This window comes from Moschus berezovskii, chromosome 27 (genome assembly GCF_049115385.1).
Source record: "Moschus berezovskii isolate FMDL1 chromosome 27, NW_MosBer_1.0, whole genome shotgun sequence".
Lineage (NCBI taxonomy): Eukaryota > Metazoa > Chordata > Mammalia > Artiodactyla > Moschidae > Moschus > Moschus berezovskii.
Window position 1 is genome coordinate 15,431,031 of NC_142486.1, and position 21,942 is coordinate 15,452,972.

Below are 21,942 nucleotides of genomic sequence, written 5' to 3' on the forward strand. Positions count from 1 at the left end.
TCGGAAAAGGCCCTGGTGCTGGGAAAGATCGAAGGCAGCAGGAGAAGAGGGTGACAGAGGATGAGAAGGTTTGATGGCATCACCAACTCAATGGATATGAATTTGAGCAAACTCCAGGAGATAGTGGAGGGCAGAGGAGACTAGTGGGCTGCAGTCCACGGGGTTGCAAAGAGTTCGACATGACTCAGAGACTGAATGATGATAATAACAAAATTTGTTGTTTTTAAAACCCTCCATTTAATAAGGAAACAAGGCACAAAAAATGAGCACATTCCTTAAGATCACACAGCTACTCTCCTGAGTTCATTCAGGGCAGGATAGACACTTGCAAACAGCAGCATCTCGATGGTGAATGATCATGGTTTTGTTCTTCCCCAACGTTGACAGTCTTTTCTGGACTCCCCCTTTACCTCTGCCTGAAGGGCTGCCCGAGTTAGGTCAGAGTAGGAGATGGGTCAATGGAAGACAACAGTTATCAGGACTCTTCCATCTCGTATGAGTTTACTGTTCCTCTCTCACTGTAGCATGCAAGCTCTAGGAATGCTGGGCTTTTGTTGTTTTCTCCTGTATCTCCAGGTACTAGTTCAGCACCTAGCATGATGGATGCAGCGAATAGCCGTTGAAGGAATAAAAGGCAGAGGAGGTTTCTGACTTTGGAAACAAACTCTCAGAGGTAGAAATGGAGTAGGGTGAGGTGGTGCACAGCATCAGGCATCCAAGGTACTTGTGGGAGAGATCTAGGAGACGTTGGATATACGTGTCTAGAAAGTATTTCCCTGAGAATTCCACACCCAAATGCTTACAGGGACCAGGGAGGTGCCAGGAATCATGACCAATGGCCTGTTCCTCAACAATGGATTGGAAAGGACAGTGGCAATCTGGAGAGAATACACCCTATCTCAAAGGACAGTCATAGGGGAAGTAGGCACAGTGTCAACAGATGATTTTTCAAGAGAAGCTGAGAACAAGAACTGCCAGGTGAAACCTTGTGTGCAAGCCAAGTTTCTCTTGGCCAATCCATTTCTGACTTGTCATCATGAACTATGCTTGAGTCCTCCGGAGAAGTCAGGTATGTGTGGCGGTGGCAGAGAATACTGGATCTGTCTTTCCTAAGGTGATCGATGGGTACACTTGGAACAAGTCAATTCTGGGTAGTTTGGGTGACAGCCAGCTTTTGTAGCTTAGTTTAGTAGTCACTTGCTTTTTTAATGATTATACCAAAGAACGTTAACTGTAAAATGCGAGTTGTAAAACAGTACATTTCACAAGATAGCATTTTTTCATATTTTAAGCATACCAAATAAAGTAACTGGAGGAATATGCCCGACAGTTAACAGTGGCCATCTCTGCGGAATGGGACTATAAAGCATTTTTTTCTTTGTACTAATTATTTGTGTATTTATACTGTTTTATAATGACCATGTATTTAAAAAATCAATTAAGAAAATTACAGATCTTATCTAACACTAATTACTATGCATGTTCATATACATGTGCAGGTGAACACAGATACCAAATGGTTGACAGCGGTTACCTCTGGAAGGGTATGCAGCTTGGGTGTGTTAACAGATGCTCAAATGCTATAGTTGGCCCTTCCTGTCTGTGGTCCCGCATCCACGGATTCAACCATTGATCGTGTGGTACTATAAGTATTTGTTAACAAAAGTCCACATGTAAGTGGACCTGTGCAGCTCAAACCTGTGTTCAAGGGTCAACTGGAATATGTAGTCCTTTCGGTCAAAAAGTATGAAAAACTTCATTGCCCAACACTCACAATCCAACCCCTCCAGAGGGAGAACAAATTGCCCAGGTGGGAAGAAGGGTAACACCTTCATCAGGACATGGGCAGTATTCTCCTCATGCCTCCCTGACCCCAGGACCCAGCCCAATACCCCCCCAGGTGAACCAAACACACTCAAAGAGGAGCCAAGGGGCCTCATTGTAACACTCGTTTTTATATAAATATCCGCAAGTCATGTTACAGAATAAGCCCCACCGGGGAAAAAAAGTCAACATTATGTTTTTGTTAAACCAACCCCTGCCTTCTGGTTTGGGCCCCAGCCTAGGGGCACCTGCTGCTTTGGGAAGGCTGGGGCTGCTGCCAAGAGGCTGCTGAAGAAGCTGCCTATGTGGCCCACCCCCAGGCCGACCCCCTTCTTTGGTGTATAGTACATGGTGACCTTCTCTGGCCCCACCTCAGCCTGGGGCAGGGTTCTAGGGGACAGGGTTCTTGAGAGCAGGGCCCAGGAATCCTGGGGGCACTTGGAATAAGAGTGTGGGGGGGAACCAAGCCACTAAGAGGTGGAGTATGAAGCTTAGAGGTTGCGCCTTTGGGGAGGGGGAGCACAGAGGTAACAGGAGCAGGTGGGGGGAACCCGGGCTGTCAGTCAAGCAGGAAGCATCTGCCCTTCTTTCTGGCCTAGGTACCCAGGTCCCTTCCCCTGTTGGTCCCCCTCCTGCTGGTCCCCGTATTCCCAGGAATAATCCCTGGGTTCCTGCCTGTCCCCTCCCAACTCTTCCCCCTTCAATTCCCCCTCCCCCCACAGAGAGGCCAGAGGCTAGGAACACAGCACCAGTCTTAGGATTTAATTAACCAGGAAGGGGGATTATTGGGAGGGGCACCCCTGTAAAAATGTACAAAAGGTCTGGGGGGCTATGTGGAAGGGGAGATAAATATGTACACGGAACCCCCCTTCCTGTAGCCCCTCCTCCCCCAGCCCTGAGAGGGCATGAGGACTTGGGTGGTAGGTGACAGGAGGGGGGCACTTTGGCCTCTGGCTTAGTGAGCCCTTGGGGAGGCGGGCCAAGGGCCTAGGGGCCCTCAGAAGGGGCGATGGTGCACCTCAGGAGATCATGAGATGTGACCTCTGAAATGACCCCCACTCTCATGTACGTACACACACACACACACACACTCTCTCTCTCACAGACACACACACACACCTTTCTAGAGGCTTGTGACCTCTGCCCTCCCAGTGACCCCAAGGTCCAAATGATGCTTGATCTCATGGGGGTTGGGACTTCTGCTCCCAGATTCCATGACCTCAGAGGTGGCTGGTGAGGTCATGACCTCAGCTCTCCAGCCCTGGCTTGAAAACCTCAGCTCTAGGACCTTGTCAGAAGAAAGGGGTGATGGAGCTATGCCCCTGCCCCTCTCCTTCCCTCACCTGTCAGCCCGGGCTGGGCCAGGGGCCCGAGGAGGGGAACTAGGCCGGGGGGCGGGCACAAGCGGAGGTGGTGCCCCCAAAAGAGCTCCTGGTGGGGTCTTGCTGAGAAGGTGAGGGGTTCCTGGGGCCGCAGTCGGTGGCGGCGGCGGAGCCAAGCGGCTGTAGAGCAGGGGATGGGCAGGCTCCAGACCGTAGAGGCGGGCGGCGGCCACGGCCCCAGGTCCAGTCAGCTCCTCGCCCGCCTCATAGAAGCGGGGCGGCCTAGCAAGGCGAGGGGGCCCAGCCAACCAGGTTGGCTCCAGGAAGCCAGCACAGCGCTCTGGAGGACTAGGACCCAGAAATGGGGGTGGCCGGGGCCTCTCAAACAGCAGGTGAAGGCCTTGGGGCCCAGTGGTGGCAGCGGCGGCGGCAGCAGCGGCGGCAGCAGCGGCAGCGGCGGCGGCAGCAGCGGCCTCTTCCTTCCGCTCCTCCTTTACCCGCACCGACTCCTTGGTGGGCCGGGCCCCTTCCTCGCCAGCCCGGGCCTTGGGAGTAGCAGGAGAAACTCGGAGCTGGGGCCGAGAGAAAGGGAGGTCCCTGGGGGATGTGAGGAAGGAAAGGATGAAGGAGTTAGATGGCTGGCGGGCGGCAGGCAGACGGCTGGGCAGGTGGGGAGCACGCGAAACCACACCTGTCCTTCTCCTCCTTGGTGAGAGAGGGCTCCCTCCGCTCCACCGGCCGCTCCTTGTCTGAGCCCGGGGTCCGGGCGGCCTCAGGGGGCCGGACCCAGGCAGGAAAGGCCAGAGGACTGCGGTGCAGGCGGCCCCAGGGGTCTGGGGGGGAGGCGAAGGCTGGTGGGGCCCCTGGGCTTTCTTTCTGGGCAAAGACGGCGCCGGAGTCTAGACAGAGGACAGAGCAGAAGGTGATGGGAGCCAGGCGTGGTCGGGCCCACTCAGGCCCCCTCCCGGCCCCCTGCCTGAGCACAGCAACCAACTGCCCTAGCCTCCACCCCACCCCTCCCCATCCCCTCCAGCACTCACTGAATGTGGGGCTGCCCAGGCCTCCAAAGGCCCCGTTGGAGAGGGCAGCCAAGGAGGCGAAGCTTGTGGGACGCCCAAAGGGATCTGTGGGAGAAAGGGGGGGATGGTCAGAACACTGGGCGGCCGGCTCCAAGCAGGCATCATGGACTGGAAGAGAAAAGGCTGGTCAGCATGCAGGCCCTGGAAAGGTACTGAGGTTTAATGTGCAATGTGTTGTTTAACGGCATAAATTCCATGAGGGAGGCGGGATCATTCCCACTTAAGGATGATCAAATAGGCTCAGAGAGGTGAAGTGACTTGCCCATCAATGGTCATCTAACCAGCGAGTTGTACCCCTAATTCAGGCCTCTGACTCCAAGGTCAGGCTCTTACCCCACATTCCCCTGTACCCGTCACCCAGGCCAGCTCAGCAGGCAGCAACTCACCTGAAGAACCTCTGCTAGCTGCCTCCCACATGCATGCAACTGAACCCCGACTTTGTGTGTATGTCATACGGCCAGTGAGAACACCTCACTTGCCAACTGGGGAAATCTCACAATTGCCTCTTCTAGAACACCTTTCTCTGGGCCAGCTGGCTCGATTCCTCCTTGTTCATCCAAACGGATAAATCTCCCCAAGAAGCTGGCCGAGACCACTGGGAGCCAGGGACCATGCTGCACAGCCTTCCTCCACATGCCTCTCCCCCATACCCCTGGCTATTTCAGACAGTGACTGAGCTGGAGGGGACTAGTGATGACTCTGCCCTTCGTTATCCCATTTTACAGATTGTAAGATCAAGGCTCAGAGCAGGGAGAGTAACTGGCTCGAGGTCACAAAGTAAGCGGACCCAGGTCTACCCTCCATTCCAGCTGCCTCTCAGGTTTAATTTCAATCCCCCGCTTAACACCTCCAAAAGTCAGGGTCAAAGCCTGGGTTGCCCAACATGCCCTTGTCTCTTACCAATGTGGGTGCTGGGACTCAGAAAGGGTCCGTGGGCCCCGGGAGCTGCCGTGAAAGGGTTGGCTGCAGCATGGACGGCACCTGGGGCAAAGAGGCAGATGAGGCTGAGTGTGTGCAAGGTGGGCCTCGGGCTACAGGTGGGCACCCTCAGGCCCAGAGAGGGCTGGCGAGACTCACCAGTCGCAGTGAAGAGGGAGGCGGCCGGGTGGGAGAGCTCCTGCCCAGGGGGCAGGGCCCCATAGGGCCCCGGAAGGCAGGGCAGGAGGTCGTTCCGAAAGTCAAGCTTGTGGGAGTCGCCCTGCATTGGACAGGGAGAGGGGCAGTGAGTGAGGAGGCAGGTGTGGTCCCGCTCTTACTCTTCCACCCTGAGGCCCCCTCCAAGAGCTGGCTGGTGCCAAGGGAGGGCTAGAGTGGGCCTCTGCCTCTCTCCGAACCTTTTCCGACCACCCCCTGGTTAGCGAGAGAACGTAGTGCTGAATGTGGAATTGCTCAGGCAGTGACCAGGGATAGGAGAGGACGTTTCTGCCCAAGATCCTGCCAAGCTCCACGGAAGGCAGACGCCTGAGCTCAGGCAGGCCCGCTCTCCCCAGCCCTCCAGCCCCAGTACCTTCATCTTTTCCTGGTGTCTCAGGATCATGTAAGCCACGCGCACGTGCATGGCACACCACTTCCCTGGTTTCTGCCGCCCCAGGAGGATGACCAAAGGGAAAGGGAAGGAAAGAACGTTCACTCATCACCCACTCCAAACCTGGCCCTGGGCCCAGCCTCGCCACACAACATCCCCACTTGTCAACCCCTACAAGTGAGGGGTTAGGACTAGGTTCATTTCACAGCCTAGGAAACTGAGGCTCAGAGAGAGAAACAGTCTTGCCCAAGGTCCCACAGCCTGCTGTGTGTGAACCCAGGCCTGCGGCTTGCAAGCCTTTCGTTTCCTGCTGTTCCATTTGGCTGCCTACACATCTTGGGCTTCTGGCTTATTCCCAAGCAAGACCCACCCCTCAGACAAACACGCTGACGCCAGTCCCCAGACTCATGCCGCCTGAGGTCCTCACCAAACTCACCCTCAAAGGTGGCCGGAAATGGTCAGGGATCTGGGAAGGGCAAAGCAGAGATTGGCGGCAGTTCAAACCTGTTTATTGACCTGGGTACCTCATCTCCACAGTCCCCAATACCCCGCCCACCCAAGCACCTTCGTAAGACCTTGTGTGGCACCCTCAAACCTTTCCTTTTCCCCATTTCTGCATCTCCCTTCCAGCACCAAGTTACTGAACCTGGCCCCAAGGAGGTGCCCTGCCTGGAAGGCTGTAGAATGGGTTAGTGGGCAGGCAGGTTTCTCAGAGAAGAGTAGCTCTCTGATTGACAGCTTCATGTACAATGAGAATCTGCTTAAGATTTCATTAGAAAAATACGTTTACAACTGTTAAAGGAAGATGGAAAACCTCTGGTCCAGTTTCTCGTTTAGGAAATATATCCTATGCTTTTCACGATGTTCCCAGAGCCCTGGGCTTTAAGGCTGCTGCCCATGTCTCGTCACAAAGGGGCAGCTTATCTTTTCGTTAAGGACAGAACTTCCTGGTATGATGTCATTAAAAAAAAAAAAAGAATGCTGTGACTTAAAAAAAACCCTGAAAACCCTTATAACACCTACTGTCCTAGTAATATTATTTCTGAGGCAACTTCACAAAATTCCTATTTCTCATGCCTGAGAAAGCTTTCACTGACAGAAATTCCCTCTCCTCAGGTTCTCAGGGATACCCCTGATCACATATTAAAGGGAGGGATCAGGGAGTCACTCTCAAGTCAATACTGCTCTCCCTCAACAGATCTTCGAGCTCCCCGAGGACCTGCCTTGACCCCCCTCACCTGTGTCCCCTTTTGGGGAAGCCCGCTTGGCACTGGCCCCAGTCGTGGTGGCAGCTCGGGGTTCGTGCTCTGAGAAAGGGGAGTGCAGGGATCAGTCAGAGGAGCTGATGCCAGCATAAAAGAGGGCTAGAATCAAGCTGGGGGCTGGGACGGGGAGGGAGTACGGCTTTGAAAAAGCCTGGATCCACAGGGTGAGGGCAGGAGGAGGGGCGTGGTTGGGGCAACAAGAAAGTACATGGTTCTGGGGGTGTCTGGGTTTGTAACGGGTGGGAGGTGGTGGTGGTGTCTGGGTTGGGAGCTCACCTTGGGCTGGAAGGCCCCCTGCAGGGAGCCAAAGGAGACAGCCGGCGGGAGGCCCGGAGGGAGGCCGGGCACTGCGGGAGGGAAGGCCGTGTACGGCTGCGGAGAGAAGGGGACTAGTCCAACTGGGGGTGGAGGTGCAGCCCAGGGCTGGTCTGCTCATCGGTCCTCTGGCCTCCACCCTAGACCCCCCACCCTCCCCCAGGGAGCTCTCCCAGGCTCAAGACTCTTGCTTTGGAAGCTGAAGACTGGACCCCCACAGTCAGGGCCACACGCGCCAATATATCCATGCCCACGCACCACACACACACACTCACATTATGCCGGAAAAGGCCTTCCATCTTTCCTGGATATTTCTCAAACTAGGGAAGAGAAGGGAAGAGTAAGCTGCCAGCCAGGAACCCAGGGCTTTCCCCTGGAAGCCATGCCCTCCCCCCAGTTCTCTGAGCCTCATCACTGGCCCAGTGAGGAGCTCACCATGTGGGGGCCGTGGGGTGGCAGCAGGCCCGGGGGGTAAGGGGTGAAGTGCTGGTGGGTGTGCTGGTGGGTGTGCTGGTGCTGGTGGTTGTGCTGGTGGAACTGGAAGGCCAGGGGCCGGGCTGAGCCCCCTGCCCCCACCACCTCGGGGCCACCCTGGGCATTCAGGTAGCGAGAGTTCAGGTCCTGGCCGATCAGGTCCTGCTCTGTGGGAGGGGAGGGGGAGAAGGCTTTAACATCTGTAGCCACCATGGCAGCCTCCTTGGGCCCGGGTGACTGGCCTTCCCTTCTGGCCTTGGGCCACTCCCTCCTCAAGCCCTGCTGCCTGCTAAGGCCCAGATGCCCTGAAGTCAAATGGGCCCAAGCCCAGGGCCATGGTCCCCCGCCCCCCGGCCAGGATCCCAAACTCACCAGAAAGGGCGTTAGCGGCTGAGGCCCCAGGGTGCCCTGGCACCTGCAGCAGGGGTGGGGGCGGGGGCAGGGTGGGGCCAGGGGAGAACAGGGAGGGGTGGTGGGGTGGTGGGGGGGGCCGAAGCCCAGGAGGGGGGAAGCTGTGGGTGGATAAAGGCAGGGGCAGTGAGGGCGTCGGGGGCCGGTGGGTGAGCTGCGCGGACGAGGAGGAGGCAGATGAGGAGGAAGAGGACGAAGAGGATGATGAGGGGGGAGGCTGAGCCACGGGAGGGGCCGGGGCCTTGGGGGGCGGCCGTGAAGAGCTGGGGAGAGAAGTGGGGAGATGAGTGAGGGGCTGGGAGGCGCCAGCTCTGATGGGAGGGGGTCAGAAGCCTGGGAGATACCTTGACCCTGGTTCTCCAACATGGAAGGTGGTAGAACCCGGCCCCCAGGACCCCTACCCCCCACCCAGGGAACCCATCCTCAGACGGAGGTACCTCCCACACCCAACATCCCCCCTCCTCCTGTCTCTTCTTCCACACAGCCGCCTCCGACGCCTCTGGTCTTTCCCTTTTCTGACTCAATCACAGCATAAAACCTATCATTCACTTTGACGCTTAATCACAATAGGCCACCTGGGTTCCCACCCGAAGACAGTGGAAGCAGCACTGCGCTCGCTGGTCTGCTGTAGGAGTCAGGAGGCCTGAATTCTAGGCCCATCTTGCCATTAACACCCTGGGTGACCTTGAGCAAGTCACTGCCTCTCTCTGAGCCTTAGTTTTCTCAATAAGGGAAAAAATGATAATGACGATAACAATAACAAAAATTGCATCAATCATAGAAGTGTCATTAATTCTTACCCTTTAGGGAGCACTTACTGTATCCCAAGAGCTATCATCTGCTTTATATACTAATCCAAGTCTCCAACATTCCACATCACCTTCCCAACTGCTGCCGCATCCCTGGGACCCCTTGTACCTTTTACTTCTTTAAACTCAACTCAGTTTCTCTTCCACTTGGCCTCACCAAAGAGCAACGTGTAAAATCAAGGGGCTGAGGTACTATTTGTATTTTTTTAAAAACACATCAAAACTGAAAAAATTTTACTCACGTACCATCTAAAATTCTCTCATACACCACTAACAAAAGTGTGTACACACTTTGGGAAACACTGCATTAACTCATAATTAATCCTCACAACAGCTTTACAATGAAGGTACTATTATTTCACTTTACAAAAATAAAAAATTGAGGCTCAGAGAGGTTAAGTGACTTGTCAAAAATCACATAGCCATTAAGTGGCAGAGTAAAATTTGAATCCAGGTCTGAATGACACCAAAGTCAGCACTCTTAGTCATCATGTCAGCATTTCCCAAAGTATGTTCCAAACAACACTATTCCTAAGAGATGTGCCTTGCAAAAAAAAAAAAAAACTTGGGAAATAAAATTGGGAAACGGCACAAACTGGATTCCTCTGCAAGTCAATGTATAAAGGGTTCTGAGAAGTCCTGTAGTAATCTCTTTAAATTTGTCCCACAGTATCTCTCAGACTTTTTAGCCCCCAAATCCCTTTTTAAGTGATATCCCACAGGAACCAACCCATGTCCCCAGACACAGAATGCAGGGGTTGGCACCAAAATGACCAGGCCTTTCCAGACCTGGCCAGACCTCCCCATCACTCACCTGCCAGTGCTGAGGTCCAGGCTGCTGCCATAGGGGGAAGTGCGGAGGCCAAAAGGCGAAACCCGAAGCTGCAGCTGGGGCTGGGGTGGGGGTGGCAGACTGGGGGCGGCCGGCAGGGGTGCAGGGGGTGAGATAGGAGGCCGAGGGGCCGGTGGAGGCGGTGGTTCCTTCGGGGGGAAAGGCACTAGCAGCGGGTCGGGCCCTGGGGGCTGTTCCTGGCTCCGCTCCAGGCCCGACACTTTAGGGACTACAGAGAGTTTTGCTTCACAGTTCCCATTGAAGGCGCCGTGGGGGCCCGAGGCTGTGAGGGCAGGACGGCAGGACGGCAGTTAAGGACCATGCTCACCCAATTTCCCTCCCTTGCCTCCAACCCTAGCCCTTGGGACCAACCTTTGCTGGTTGAGACAGTAAAGGACGGGTCGAGGTCATCATCGGAGACCTGGGGAAGAAGGATAGGGACACCGTCAGGTTCTGGTCAGGTCAGGCCTTCACCCAGGAAGGCCAACAGCCTCTGGAGTTGGCTAGGCACTGGTAGTGGTGACAAGTCTATTCCATCAGCTTAGCTGAAATCCACTAAAGACTGTGGGCTCTAAGAGGCCCAGTGCTCGGGGGAAAGGGTAGAGCGACTAAGCCTGCACATCTGATAGGCCAGGAAGACTGAATTGAGGCAGTACCGAAGTAACAGAGAAATAGGCAAATCAAGGCAAAAATGGCAGATATCACTAACTGCTGGCCCAGACTGTCTACAGGGCTTATAGATCTATTCGGTCCATAAATGTCACCAGAAGTTTTAAACTAACTGTGAATACTTAGAAATCTGGAGATTCTTCATAAAAACTCAGATTCAGGTTCTCTTGACAATGGGCTCGCACTCTCCCAATAGTGCTCTGATCAGTTGGATAAGGACTATTTGTTTCACTACAGAAGTCCCTGTCCAGTCAACTTTTTAAACTACAGCAAGACACACATCAGGGAATACACGTTTAGTTAGTGATAGGAGAAGAGCATCAACTTCTAGAACACACTTTCAAAGCTAGCACATCAGCCCTAAAAACAAAATGAAACACACTTTATAGCACACGTTCTTACACTGTGTACAACAGTTTAGCGTCCTCACTGCCATGACTATAGTCTACAGACTCTATAAGAACATACTCTAATCTATAGGAGCAGACTAATAACCAGCAGGAAGAACCAACTGGGTTCCATAGCCACCCTGGGTTTCCGTGGAGAACCACTGGTTATCTCCAAGTGCTTTGGACAGGATAGCACAGCAAGGCATAGGCCTTTCTTTGGTCAATTGGCTCCAATTACCAAATAAAACTTGTCATTTACTTTCTCAATCCCCCCCACCCCCCAACCTGCCAACCTGCCCACGCATCCTCCCCAAAATCTATTTCTGGCTCAACTTAACTCACCTTCCTCACTTAAGGGAAGGCTCTGTCTGCTGCACAAGGAAACCTTTAAGGTACAGTTCATTTTATGAGCTGTAATACTGCCCACCCAACAAGCTCTAGCCCCACTCACCCTCTCGTCCAGATCACTTTCTGCATCACACTGGGGAGAAGGAAAGACAGAGGTGTCACAATAGGGAAGAGAAGGGGGGCCCAAGGTCAAGGGGAGCTTCAGATGGGGAGTGAACGGGGAGGGGCCCGCACAGGTGGAGAGCACTTACTATGTATCCAGCTTCCAGAGAATGACGGGAGGAGGCCTGAGAAAGACCAGAGTCCAGAGGTAAGGGAGGCTGGCTGGCCAGGCCTTTGGATCAAGTCTAAGCTCCCTGGCAAGGCACTGAAGGCCCCTCATGACCTATTCTCAGTCTCCTTCTACTCCCCACCCACTTCCCAATGCTCTGGCAACTTTTCAGATTTACCAGATTCTCACATCTCTGCACTTTTGCCCAAAACAACTTAGCCCTATTACTCTTCTCAGCAAACTTATGACTATCCTTCAAGGCCTGACTAAGACATCCCAGGGGGCTTTCCCTAACCACAACCCTCCTCCCATCCCCCAGGCAGAATGAGTGGCTTCCTCATGTGGGTTTCTGCAGCATCTCTCCCAGATCTCTACCTTCTGGGGCCTCTCAAGTTTTGGTCTAGGTGTTCGCTCAGAGATTCTTTCTTTCCTACTAGACTGACACTGACTTGAAAAGGGGTTCAGAGACCATATCTAATTTACGATTCAACCACGTCCTTTTGATACATCTCTGAATTATCAATACGTTCGAGGCAGACCCAGTATCAGCCTAAAGCAGGCAAGTCTGACTGTGGACATGTCTTTATCAGTCCGGGATGGGGCAGTGGGAGCTCAAATAAGCTCTGCCTTTCTCTTTGCCCTTAAAGACTGGGGTCACTTCACCATGGGTAGCAGCACTGCTGACGGAAAATGGGTCTATGTGAAGAACATTCGGCTCAGAGTTTTAAAGGACAGGGATCTGGGAGAAGCTCACCTCTTTCCTTCTCCTCTTATTGGGCCATTTTCGGGCCCGATCCCCAGAGGGCCGGCCAGGCTCTCGATCAGAGCTGTCCCCTGGTTCCCCAGTTGCCCCACTGGAGCCCCCCCTCTTCCGCTTCCCAGAATGCTTCAGCCGATGCTCCAGTCGCTCTGGGGGCTGAAGAGACGCATCCTTCTGTGGAGGAGGAGGTGGGACTACAGTACATGGTGGAGAAAGGAAAGCTCCCCACTTCTCTGGGGGTGACCAAGCTACCAAAGTGGCTCTCGGGCCCAGTAACCTGGTTGGTCCCTGGAGACTAGCTCTACCTCCTCCCACCCCAGGGTGGGGCAGAGGCCTGGCCAGAGGAGCCGGTTGCTCTGGTTTGGGGTGCCAGTATTCCCCCCTCAACTCCACCCACTCCAGGCACCGTACCCTTCTCTCTGGCCCTCTGAAGCCCCCCAAAGGTCCCCGGCCCCAACAGGCCCCACCTGCAAGGCCTCGAGGCTGGCGAAGCTGGCGATGGCGAAGCCATCGATCAAGTCCTCCTCCTCTTCTTCCTCCTCCTCAGGCTCTTCCTCGGCCTCCCCATCGTCTGCGCCCCCCTCCTCCTCCTCCTCGTCTTCCTCCCCACGGCTGCCCGAGCCAGCAGGCCGCTTCCGAGCTCGGGGTCGCGGGGGCCGAGGCCTGGGACGCGGCCGCCGCCGTCTCGGGCCTCCGGGCCGCTCTCCAGACGAAGCTGAGGACCACGGCCTGGCGGGCGGCGGCGGCGACGACGAGGACGAGGAGCCGCGCGGGGCGGCCAACAGGGCCCGGGGCGCCTCGCCGCCGGGACCTCGGCGGCGCCGCTGCTCCCGGTCTCGGTCTCGGCGCGAGCAGCGCCGCCGCCGTCGCTCCCCCTCAGCGGCCCAGCCCGGGCCCGGAGCCGCGGCCGCTGCCGTCTCCATGGCGACCGCCCTCAGCGCCGCATCCGGAGGCGGCGGGCCCCGGAGCGGCCTGTCCGCAGGCCCGGGGTCGCAGGCGCGGCGCTGGCGGCTGCACAGGGACGAGAGGGCCACGGCTTTCCCTTTAAAACAGGATCTGCTCGCCCCGAGCGTGCCCCAAGGCCAAGGCCCAGGGAGCCGGCGCCGCCCCCGGGGCGACAAGCCCGAGAGCCCCCCCTGTGGGGCCGGCGGGGCCGAGACAGCGAAAACGGGGCGGCCGTCCCTTTAAGGCAAGGCCTCAAGTTGTCCAGTCCCTGACTTCTTTAAGACGTCCCGACGGTGTCCGACCGGCCTAGTTCGGTGGCCGCCCCCTACCAGGGGTCGAGACAAGTCTCCCCGAGGAAGAGGAAGGGCCACCCCTTTAAAAGGGGCCGAAAGCTCGCCCCGAAACGTCGACCTCCCCTTTAAAAGTGCCTCAAGTCCTCCGGCTAAAAGAGGCCACCCCTTTAAGGAGTCCAGGGTTCTCCAAACAGCAGGCCGCCCCTTTAAGGGCTCGGGAGTTAGTTTCTAGTCCTCCACAAACGGCTACTTCCCCTTTAAGTTGAATTTAAAGGACTTCGTGCGTTGAGAAGTGGCGATGAGAATCCCCTACTCGCTCCAATTCTCCCAACAGCACAGTTCTCAATTTGTCAGCGTCTGTTCGGTGGCTTCCCCTTTAAAGGCTGGCGTTGTAGTCCGCCGAGATCGGTGGCCACCCCTTTAAGGAGATTTAAAGGGGCCTCTTCCAGGCCCAGCTCTTCCAGCCTCCGCCTCCGGTCGCCATGAAAGGCGCGAGGTGGGGGGCGGGGCCGAGGGGCCAGCCCTCCAAAGCCCCGGATGTGAGGCAACGGTGACGGGTAGAGCTTGTCTGTCTGCCGACATAAAAGTCTCTTCCTTCTTTCCTCCGTCTCTGTCTGACGTTCGCCTTAAAGAATCCGGAACGGCTGCTGGGCAGCTGGGAAGCTCCAGCTCACCCTCCTGTCGTCTCCTTTGGAGTCTTGGGCCTCTTCTCCGCCAGGACTTCCCTGCCCCTCCTCCCTCTTCCTCCTCAGCCTACGCCTCCTTCCTCTCTCTGTCTCCTCCCACTTTCCGCCCCCTTCCCCTCACCCCTCTACAGTCTTAGCGGTTGATAGGCTGAGAAGTGTACGTCAAGCCGAAGGGGCGGAGTCAAACGCGGGAGGGAGGGAGAGAGTGAGTAATATGTAACCGCCCTCAAATCTTGGATTTGGTATACGTCAGATTAGCCCCGCCCCTCATCAAGTCTTGTGACTCAACTGGTTAGAAGTAGGTGCTTGGGGCCGTCCTCCAGATGACCCCGCCTCTTCCTGCTCTTCGTTTATTGGCTACTCTCCTGAAGGCGTCTAGTCGAGCGTCTGGGTCTAGTGTGCGAGTCGTTGGGGACAGTTGGCCGCTGGGTGGCGCGCGGCCGCAGAAGGACACTGTCGACTGCCAGTTATGTCTTCTCTTCCTTTCTGCCGCTTGGCTTAGTCCACAGGCTGTCTGGCTTCTCGCGCACGTGCGTGATGCTACAACCATCAGGCTGGCAACTCAGCGGGATCCCCCGCCTGCCGGGTGGTTAGAGCACGCGGCTTGAGAGTGCCAGTCGAGCGTAAAGGAAGCTTTCGCGTCCCGTTATTGCTCGGTATAGTAGGAGTGCTGGCCTGGGGTCTGCGTGCTAACAAGAAAAAAAGTTTGCTTTGTGTGCTGGATACCTTCTCACATGTGAACTAATTTTGACAGAAGTCTCCTGGAAGGTACTACCATAAGCCCTATTTTACAGGAGGGGAATTGATACACTTTCAGTTTCCTAAGCAGATTTACTCAGGAAGCTTATTTAGTTCCAGTCTGTGTTCCTGGCCACTATTCTACCTTTAAGTTATGAAAGATGTAGTGTGTCGCTTGTGTTCTCTGGTTGCCTGGGTTTCCCTTTTAATGTGGACAACACTGACAGCTTGCTTTCTCATGTATAAAGTGGGTGTAATTCTCATAGGGCTATTTGTAGGTCAAGTACCTGTGACAGGTTGTTGTAGGTGCTTAATTTTAACTGATTATTATTAGTTCTTGAGTCCAACAACAGATTCTTGGCCTGTGTGTTAGAAGGAACTCAGGGCTATCTAGAACAGTACCTTAGTCCCCTCTAGGACTTTCGGCCTCCTCCTTTTTTTTTTTTTTTTGGCTGTGCCACGCAGTGTGCAGGCTCTTAGTCCTCCAACCAGGAATGGAACCTGCAGCCCCTGCAGTAGAAACATAGAGTTCTAATCCCTAGACCACCAGGGCATTCCCTCAGTCCCTGACCAGGGTCCAGAATCACAGTGTCTTCTGGAGCAGATTCAGAAGTATCCCTCTGCATAGGAAAATTCTCAACCCAAGAAGGTATCTCCAATGACCATTCCTCTACCCTGTTCCCTATATCCCACTTCATGGTCTTTCCTGGTACTACCCTCATTTCCCAGTTTTGCAGGCCAAAGTGGAAACATCAGCCAGTACTGGCAATGAATCTCAAACTCTGCTAGAGACATACAGAAGAATCAGAAACATATCGAAAACTTTACTAGAAATATAGAGAAAAAATTATAACTGCCTCAGAGACTTCCCCCCACCCCCTCAGGACGCATGGACAGACAAACAGATGGAGCTTCTAAGTCCGATGGGGCCGATCTTGATCCCCTTCTTCCTCCTCCTCCAGGAGTGAGGCGTCCAGCTCCTGGAGTCGCTGCTGCAGCAGGGGTTCTACATCTGGGCTGGGGGCCAGATTGGGAGGAAGGGTCCTGCCAGCGGTAGCCCGGGCCCCGCGAGATGGACGCCGGGATCGAGGAAGACTGCTGTCCCGAAATTCTACAGTCCGCCGGAGCTTCCTCGAGCTGGTGAAAATCAGAGTCCCATTGCGCTCCCGGGGTTCCTCAAAGATGGTCTCAAAGGTCCTGGACCAGGTAGGGAGGAGTCCAGTTTACCAGCACGCCCCCTGATTCCAGTTTTCCCTCTGTCACCCCTAAGCCTTCAAAGTTTCTCACCTCCTGGTTGTGGGTGACTGGTAATTCTTGTTGGTGTAAATTTCTTCCAAGCTGAACTCCTTCTTGTTCAACCTACAAGCCAAGAGCAGAGGTCACTGAGAAATCTGGGGCCAGAGGGCCTGGAGAAGGGATAAGTAAGGCCTGGTCTATATTTCAGTTTCTAGGATCTGCCAGGAGCCAGGAGTGCTGCCTGAGGCAGACAGATGGTTCTACATGCAAACCATGTCCAGATCAAATGGACTCCTCCAAGCTGGACCGAGAGGAAGCACAGCCACACTCAGGGGACCCGAGCCTACACCTGCTTCAGATCCATGCACGACAAGCTTCTCACCTGACTGGCCGAGGCAGCCCCATTGGTGTGAGGTTTATTTGAGAACGGGCCGGTGTCCTGCGTATTCTGAATCGAGAAACCTTCCCGATGGTCTGCAGAGATGGGGCAGAGGGTAAAAAGTGCAGCATGGGCTCAGGCTCCCGCTTGTCTCCTCCCCGTTCACCTGTACCCCTACCTTGGTCTCGGGGTCTGAAAGCACCTGGTCTTCTGGGGCCCTTGGCTCCTTTCTGTTGGTTGAGCTCAACCTGTAGAGAAGGTCAAGGCTCAGAGCCAAACAGCATTCCCAGCTACCTCCCCTTCTCCTGCCCACTGGATACTAGGGTAGGAGGCTGGGCCCCCTCCTGTGGCCAGAGCTTTAAGGAGGGTTTATCAAGAGCACTACCTGGGTTCTGCAGGTTCAGAGAAGGAGGAGGTGGATGCAGTAGACGAGCAAGATGTGATGAGGGGAGGAGAGCCTCCCACTCCTCCAAGAGGGAAGACCTCTTTCCGGAGACAGGGCCGAGGGGGTGGTGGGGCTTTGGCCATCTCTCCACCACCCACCGTGTGCCGCCGAGGCCGTGGCCGGCTTGTGGGGGCTGGAACAGGGGGCCAGCTGCAGGGATCTGGGCCAGGGGGCCCCAGGTCAGGGCAGGAGTGGCTTCGGCCCAGAGAGGGCTTAGTGAGAGGTGCTGGGGGGTTCTGGTCTTGGGCCCGCCATTGGCGGATAGGGGGCCGGGGACTGACTGCCACAGTGCCCTCAGCAGACCCGGACTGCCCGGCCTCTGAGATGGCAATCTTCAACTCCAGCTTCATGGGGGGTGATGGGGGCGGGGGCCGCGGGGCTTTGTTGGGTGTGAGGAAGATGTCAGCAAAGCTCTCCAGCTTGGAGCGGACGGAATGGAAGAGCGGGGCCAAGCCCCAGGGACTGAGGCGGGGGCGTAAAAGGCTGGACGGCGGTAGGGTCGATGGGGGCTCCAGAACAGGATCTGGGGCTGAGGAAAGGAGAGGGTCAGGTGCGTATTCCTCAGCTGCAGGTGTCTAAGCCCCACTTCAGTAGCCTTAGCCCCTCCCCCAAACACACTAACCTTTGCCCACTGAGGAATAAGCCCAGCCCTAAAAATACCAAGCCTTAAATTCAGAAGTTAAGCTTCAGGTCTCTGAAGTCTAAACTCCGCATCTTCACACACCAAGCTCCGCCCTGAGAGGGGGTTAAGCCCCATCTCCACCTCTGCACCTGACACTTCTAAGCTCAGCTAGAATTTTCCAGAACCCTCCTTCTCATCCGTCTGAGTCCTTACCTGGTGGTGGGCTCGCCAGAGGGTTTGCAGACAGGGCAGATGGATGGGATGGGGCTGGCAGGTCCCTGGATGGAGGCTTTGGCTGGTGAACCATCACCTTGGATTCAGCTCTGGTGTGAAATGGCAAGTTAAAGGCAGAGGAACCTTTCAGATTCAGATCCCACCTGAGCCAGGACCTCCCCTGTCCCTTAATGCTTCTGAAGGTGCTACAAGGAAGCACTGGACATGTAAAGTCTGATGCCCCTAGCTTTGGCTGCCTTGATAAAAGCTGCCACCTACACGTCTTCATAATCCCTTCCCAGCCCTCTCACCTTCTCGCTGGGATGATGAAGTTGGGAGCCTCATCAGCAAAGCCCTGGATATAAACAGGGGGTGTTCATGGGGAGGCAGGGAAGCCCCCTGTGGCCTCCGTAGCTCCCCTATCCCGACACTGTCAGTCTTCAGACACCTGCCTGAGTTCTCACTAAAGACTTTTTCATATAGGTCTTTGCTCAGGCAGTGTCTTCCAATCTAAAATGCCATCCTCCCTGCTCTGAGCAAAACCCACCCCAGACACAGTCCTCCCACAACTTTCTTCTATGCCCAGTGGCATGCCTGCCCCCAGCTGAACCCCTGACATCTTTCCCGGAAGTTCCCATACCTCAGCTGGGGGTCTGGAGCTGGCAATGTCCTGTAGCATCACCACCAGGGTGGGCTGGTGCACCTGGTCCACCTTTTGTGAAGGGCCCTCCTCTCGGCCAGGTGTTGTCCTTGATTGCCGCCTTGGGGTGGAAGGGGGCCGATGGACATGGCTCAAGGGCTCTCGACATAGGTGCAATGGGTCAGGAGGCCTAGAGAGGGAACGGGAAGATCAGTGGGGCTCAGCTGTGTTCCCAGCTCCTCCCCTCCATTCTGCCATGCTCACCTGGCTTGTGGGGACCAGGTGGCCTGCCGGGGTGGTGAGGCAGGCAGCTGGCTGCGAACAGAATCCCGATGGTTGCTGTGGTGCTGTGGGGTGGAACTCTCTTCTTGGGGCGCCAGTGGGACCTCAGAGAGGAGGAGATGTCAAGAGGAAGGTGATGGAATGAGGCTGGACCAAACAGGGCCTCCCTATGCCTAACAGTGCCCTATGCCATCAAGATGACAGAAAGAGTGGCTGAAATTCATTTGCAGTCCCCAAAGAAGAGGTCAGTTATGGCCGGAGCTGTTTGGTATGGGGCCTGGGTAATGTCAACCAGGCTATTTGCATAAATGAAAAGGACAGGGTGACCTGGAGTGAGTCATTGCCCTAGTTGGGGCCTCAGTTTTTCTAATCTGTGCAATGGAGCCAAAGACCTCAGCCTGCTTCCCAAGGATTGCCTAGAAATCGGGCTGGGAAGAAAGCAGGGGAGTTTCTCACAGTTAAGAATTGTGGGGATGTGGTTTTGGCACCAGAGACCCTGCCCAATTCCAGGTTGGAGTAAGTGAAAGCCAAGCAAAAAAAAACATTAGGGAGGCTGACTGATGAGTGTGAGAATGAGGTGTTTGGACCTCAGTGATCTTCACTAGTGATCTAGTTTGACTTTGCTGAGGGGACCTGATGAAGAAGGGGGGCCTCTCAGTTCAAGAGGCTCACCATGCGGGCAGCCATGACATCTTCCAGGACTACGGCCAGGACCCGCCGAGAGGCTTTTTCCAAGGGCGAAGGGGCCCCGAGAGGCTGCAGTTTCGGCCGTTTTGGGCTCTTGGCTCCCCATAATGCTCCAGCAAGGGGTTGGCGGCACAGACGCTGCCTGCCAGGCGTGCTGAAGGATGAGAGAAGCAGAGGACGGTCGCCTGAGCCTGTTGTTGGCCCTGTGGTTTCCCCGGTACGGCCACCAGGTTCCCCGTTTCCCGGGCTCAAGACAGGCGGGCGGGGTGCGCTCTCACCTGGAGTCCCCGGGCAAGTCCATGGGGGAAGCGGCGGCTCCGGGGAGTCCCTGGGGGATCCCAGGTTCCAGCCTGGGGTGGAGGGGGAGCGGGGGAGCGGGGAGTGAGGGCCAGCCCCTCCCGTGGGGCTCCACCCTTCATGGTTCGCCCGCGGCTCCCGGTAGCCCACGGTTCGGAGCCCTGGGGCGCGTAAGGGCGCCCTCGCCTGGCTACCGGGAACGGGTGTCTCCCCTCTGCCGCCGCGGCGATCAACGATCGCCCTGCCTGAGCCGCGAGAATCTGGGTTGTGATGGTCCCAGTTTTCCCACGGCCCGAGCTTCCTGGGGCCTTTGTCCCTGCAGATTGCGCCCTGAGATCCCCGGGATCAGCTGGGATCCCAGTCCTCTGAGGCTCAGTTTCCGCCGGATCTCTCCACGGGGAGTGGCCGAGGACTCCAAAGCAATACTCGCACACGCCGGCGGCCCTCCCTCCCACCTGATCCCCTAGACTGGATCCCCGCGGACACAATGCTCCAGCGCGGTTCCTCCAAACAGACGCCGCGCGAGGATCCTCCTCTCCCTGTGAGCTTCGGCTCCGCAAAGCTACACTCAAAGGCGGCCCGAGCTTGAACATCAAGAACTCAGTCTGGATCCCCGGGGATCCACTGTCAAGCAGATACCCCCTTCACTCCAATCCCGGGAGGTCCCGCCCACAGACCCCCCTCCCTCCGCCCTCCCCTGATCCCCGCCCAGCGCTCTCCCCAGCCCGGGTCCAGATGGTTCAAAAGTTTCTTTCCCTCCCTCCTCCTGCCCTCTCTCCAGCCGCCCGGTGCCCTCCCCCGCGCGCCGCTCACCGCCGCCTCCCGCGGATCCCGGGTCTTCGACGGCTCCCACCTCCGGCTCCTTTAAAACTAGCCTTACCCAGCACTGCCCAACCGCCGAGGGCCTTCTTCTCGGAGCCTTTGGGCACCGCCCAATCGCCGGTCCCGGTCTTCCGGGGTGGTGAGAAACTAAGTGAAGCCGCCTGGCGGCCATCATGCCTAGGGGGTAAGAAGCCACTTGGGCAGTGCCGCCATTATAGTTGAGGGCAGACTGTGCTGTCCTCGATGAACTTAAAGTGGACCGGACGGCGTCTTCTTTTATGGCCGGTGGGTGGCCGAAGTCTAGGGCAAGTTTCTTGAGCTACTGAGGCAACTCTGGTGAAGCTGGGCTACCGCCACGTTTTTTAAGGGCATCTTCCGGTTCTTTCGTTCTTAGACCAATAAACGTGAACTGAGTGCTAACGATACGTGAAATTCCCAGTTTCCTAGAGAGGCCCCATTGAGTCGGTTTCCAGTGCCATTCTAGGTTCCTGAATCGCGTTACCAGGTTGCCAGGGAAAAGTCTGGCTGGGGGTGGTCGGGGCCAGAGATTAGCGCCGGTGCCGCCGACTCAGGCTTCTTTGCTCGCACGGTGTTCTGGAGAGACTGGGCTGAGTCAAAGTGAGGAGGAGGCTGGGGCGCTCTCTTCACCCGACTGTTGTGTACCTCTTCGGGCAGGAGAGGAGGTTTCTATAGAGGACGGGCTCCCACGAGCACTCTGAAGAGGAGCCTGGCTGATGGGGTGTGTAAATAATCCTTAGCAGTAAGGGATCAGGGATCCTGCTTCTTAGTCTGCTTCGTGAAACTTTTAAACCAGGAGCCTGCTGTTGGGGGTAGGTAATGGGCTTGTACTGGCTTCTGGACTGTGAATGCGCCCTCACTTGCTTTACCAAAGCCCATGCCTCCACTAGTTTTCTTTCCCCAGGATTCGCTGGTGCAAACTAGTACTTATTTTTCCTGATAGAACAAAAAAGACTAAAGCCTAAAATCAGGTCTGAATGAAAATGAAGAGTGACCTGCTCGGCCCAACATAATTCTCTTCTATGGGATTGAGTGATAAAGAGTAATGACCCAGAAAGGATAATTTAAAAAGAGCGGCATTGGTAAGTGTTGGTGTGGAACGTGAAGACTCCCCAACTCTGTAATGAAAGACTCAACCAGATAGGTGTCCTCGGACTACAGCGACTCTCTGTAGTTCAAGGCCAGCTGGGTCCTCTGGAAATCCATCATGAGATTTCTGGTGAGAATAAGCAACAACTCGTTCAACTAGAAGTCTTCTGTCTTCCCCTGGAGCAGGCCTGGCTACACAGGTGCATGAGGAGGGTCCCTGCTGGTATGGCGATGCTTCCAGCTGTAAGTAGAGATCC

The 21,942-nt window shown here is 55.8% G+C and overlaps 2 protein-coding genes across 4 annotated transcripts; both read right to left on the bottom strand.

The window, feature by feature from the left end:
- Positions 1-1,935: 1,935 nt before the first annotated feature.
- Positions 1,936-14,305, bottom strand: FBRS (fibrosin). 2 transcript variants are annotated; one of them, XM_055409869.2, is made up of 18 exons: positions 12,761-14,305; positions 12,288-12,464; positions 11,514-11,549; positions 11,366-11,395; positions 10,229-10,277; positions 9,839-10,139; positions 8,177-8,478; positions 7,766-7,971; positions 7,606-7,650; positions 7,292-7,387; positions 6,989-7,057; positions 6,187-6,216; positions 5,733-5,804; positions 5,303-5,423; positions 5,126-5,206; positions 4,187-4,270; positions 3,838-4,045; positions 1,936-3,743 (listed from the first exon to the last, which is right to left on the bottom strand). In XM_055409869.2, exons 1-18 carry the CDS (start codon positions 13,214-13,216, stop codon positions 3,164-3,166), a joined length of 2,943 nt encoding a protein of 980 aa, XP_055265844.1. In that variant the 5' UTR covers positions 13,217-14,305; the 3' UTR covers positions 1,936-3,163. The 2 variants fall into 2 exon arrangements, with proteins under 2 accessions (XP_055265844.1, XP_055265843.1); XM_055409868.2 differs by having other exon boundaries at positions 12,288-12,467.
- A 1,444-nt stretch (positions 14,306-15,749) lies between these two features.
- Positions 15,750-20,895, bottom strand: PRR14 (proline rich 14). 2 transcript variants are annotated; one of them, XM_055409865.2, is made up of 12 exons: positions 20,570-20,895; positions 19,738-19,809; positions 19,445-19,613; positions 18,755-18,876; positions 18,491-18,680; positions 18,162-18,205; positions 17,851-17,960; positions 16,956-17,544; positions 16,749-16,818; positions 16,574-16,665; positions 16,243-16,314; positions 15,750-16,152 (listed from the first exon to the last, which is right to left on the bottom strand). In XM_055409865.2, exons 2-12 carry the CDS (start codon positions 19,758-19,760, stop codon positions 15,870-15,872), a joined length of 1,764 nt encoding a protein of 587 aa, XP_055265840.2. In that variant the 5' UTR covers positions 19,761-19,809; positions 20,570-20,895; the 3' UTR covers positions 15,750-15,869. The 2 variants fall into 2 exon arrangements, with proteins under 2 accessions (XP_055265840.2, XP_088689375.1); XM_088833249.1 differs by lacking the exon at positions 19,738-19,809 and having other exon boundaries at positions 20,570-20,894.
- Between the last annotated feature and the right edge of the window lie 1,047 nt (positions 20,896-21,942).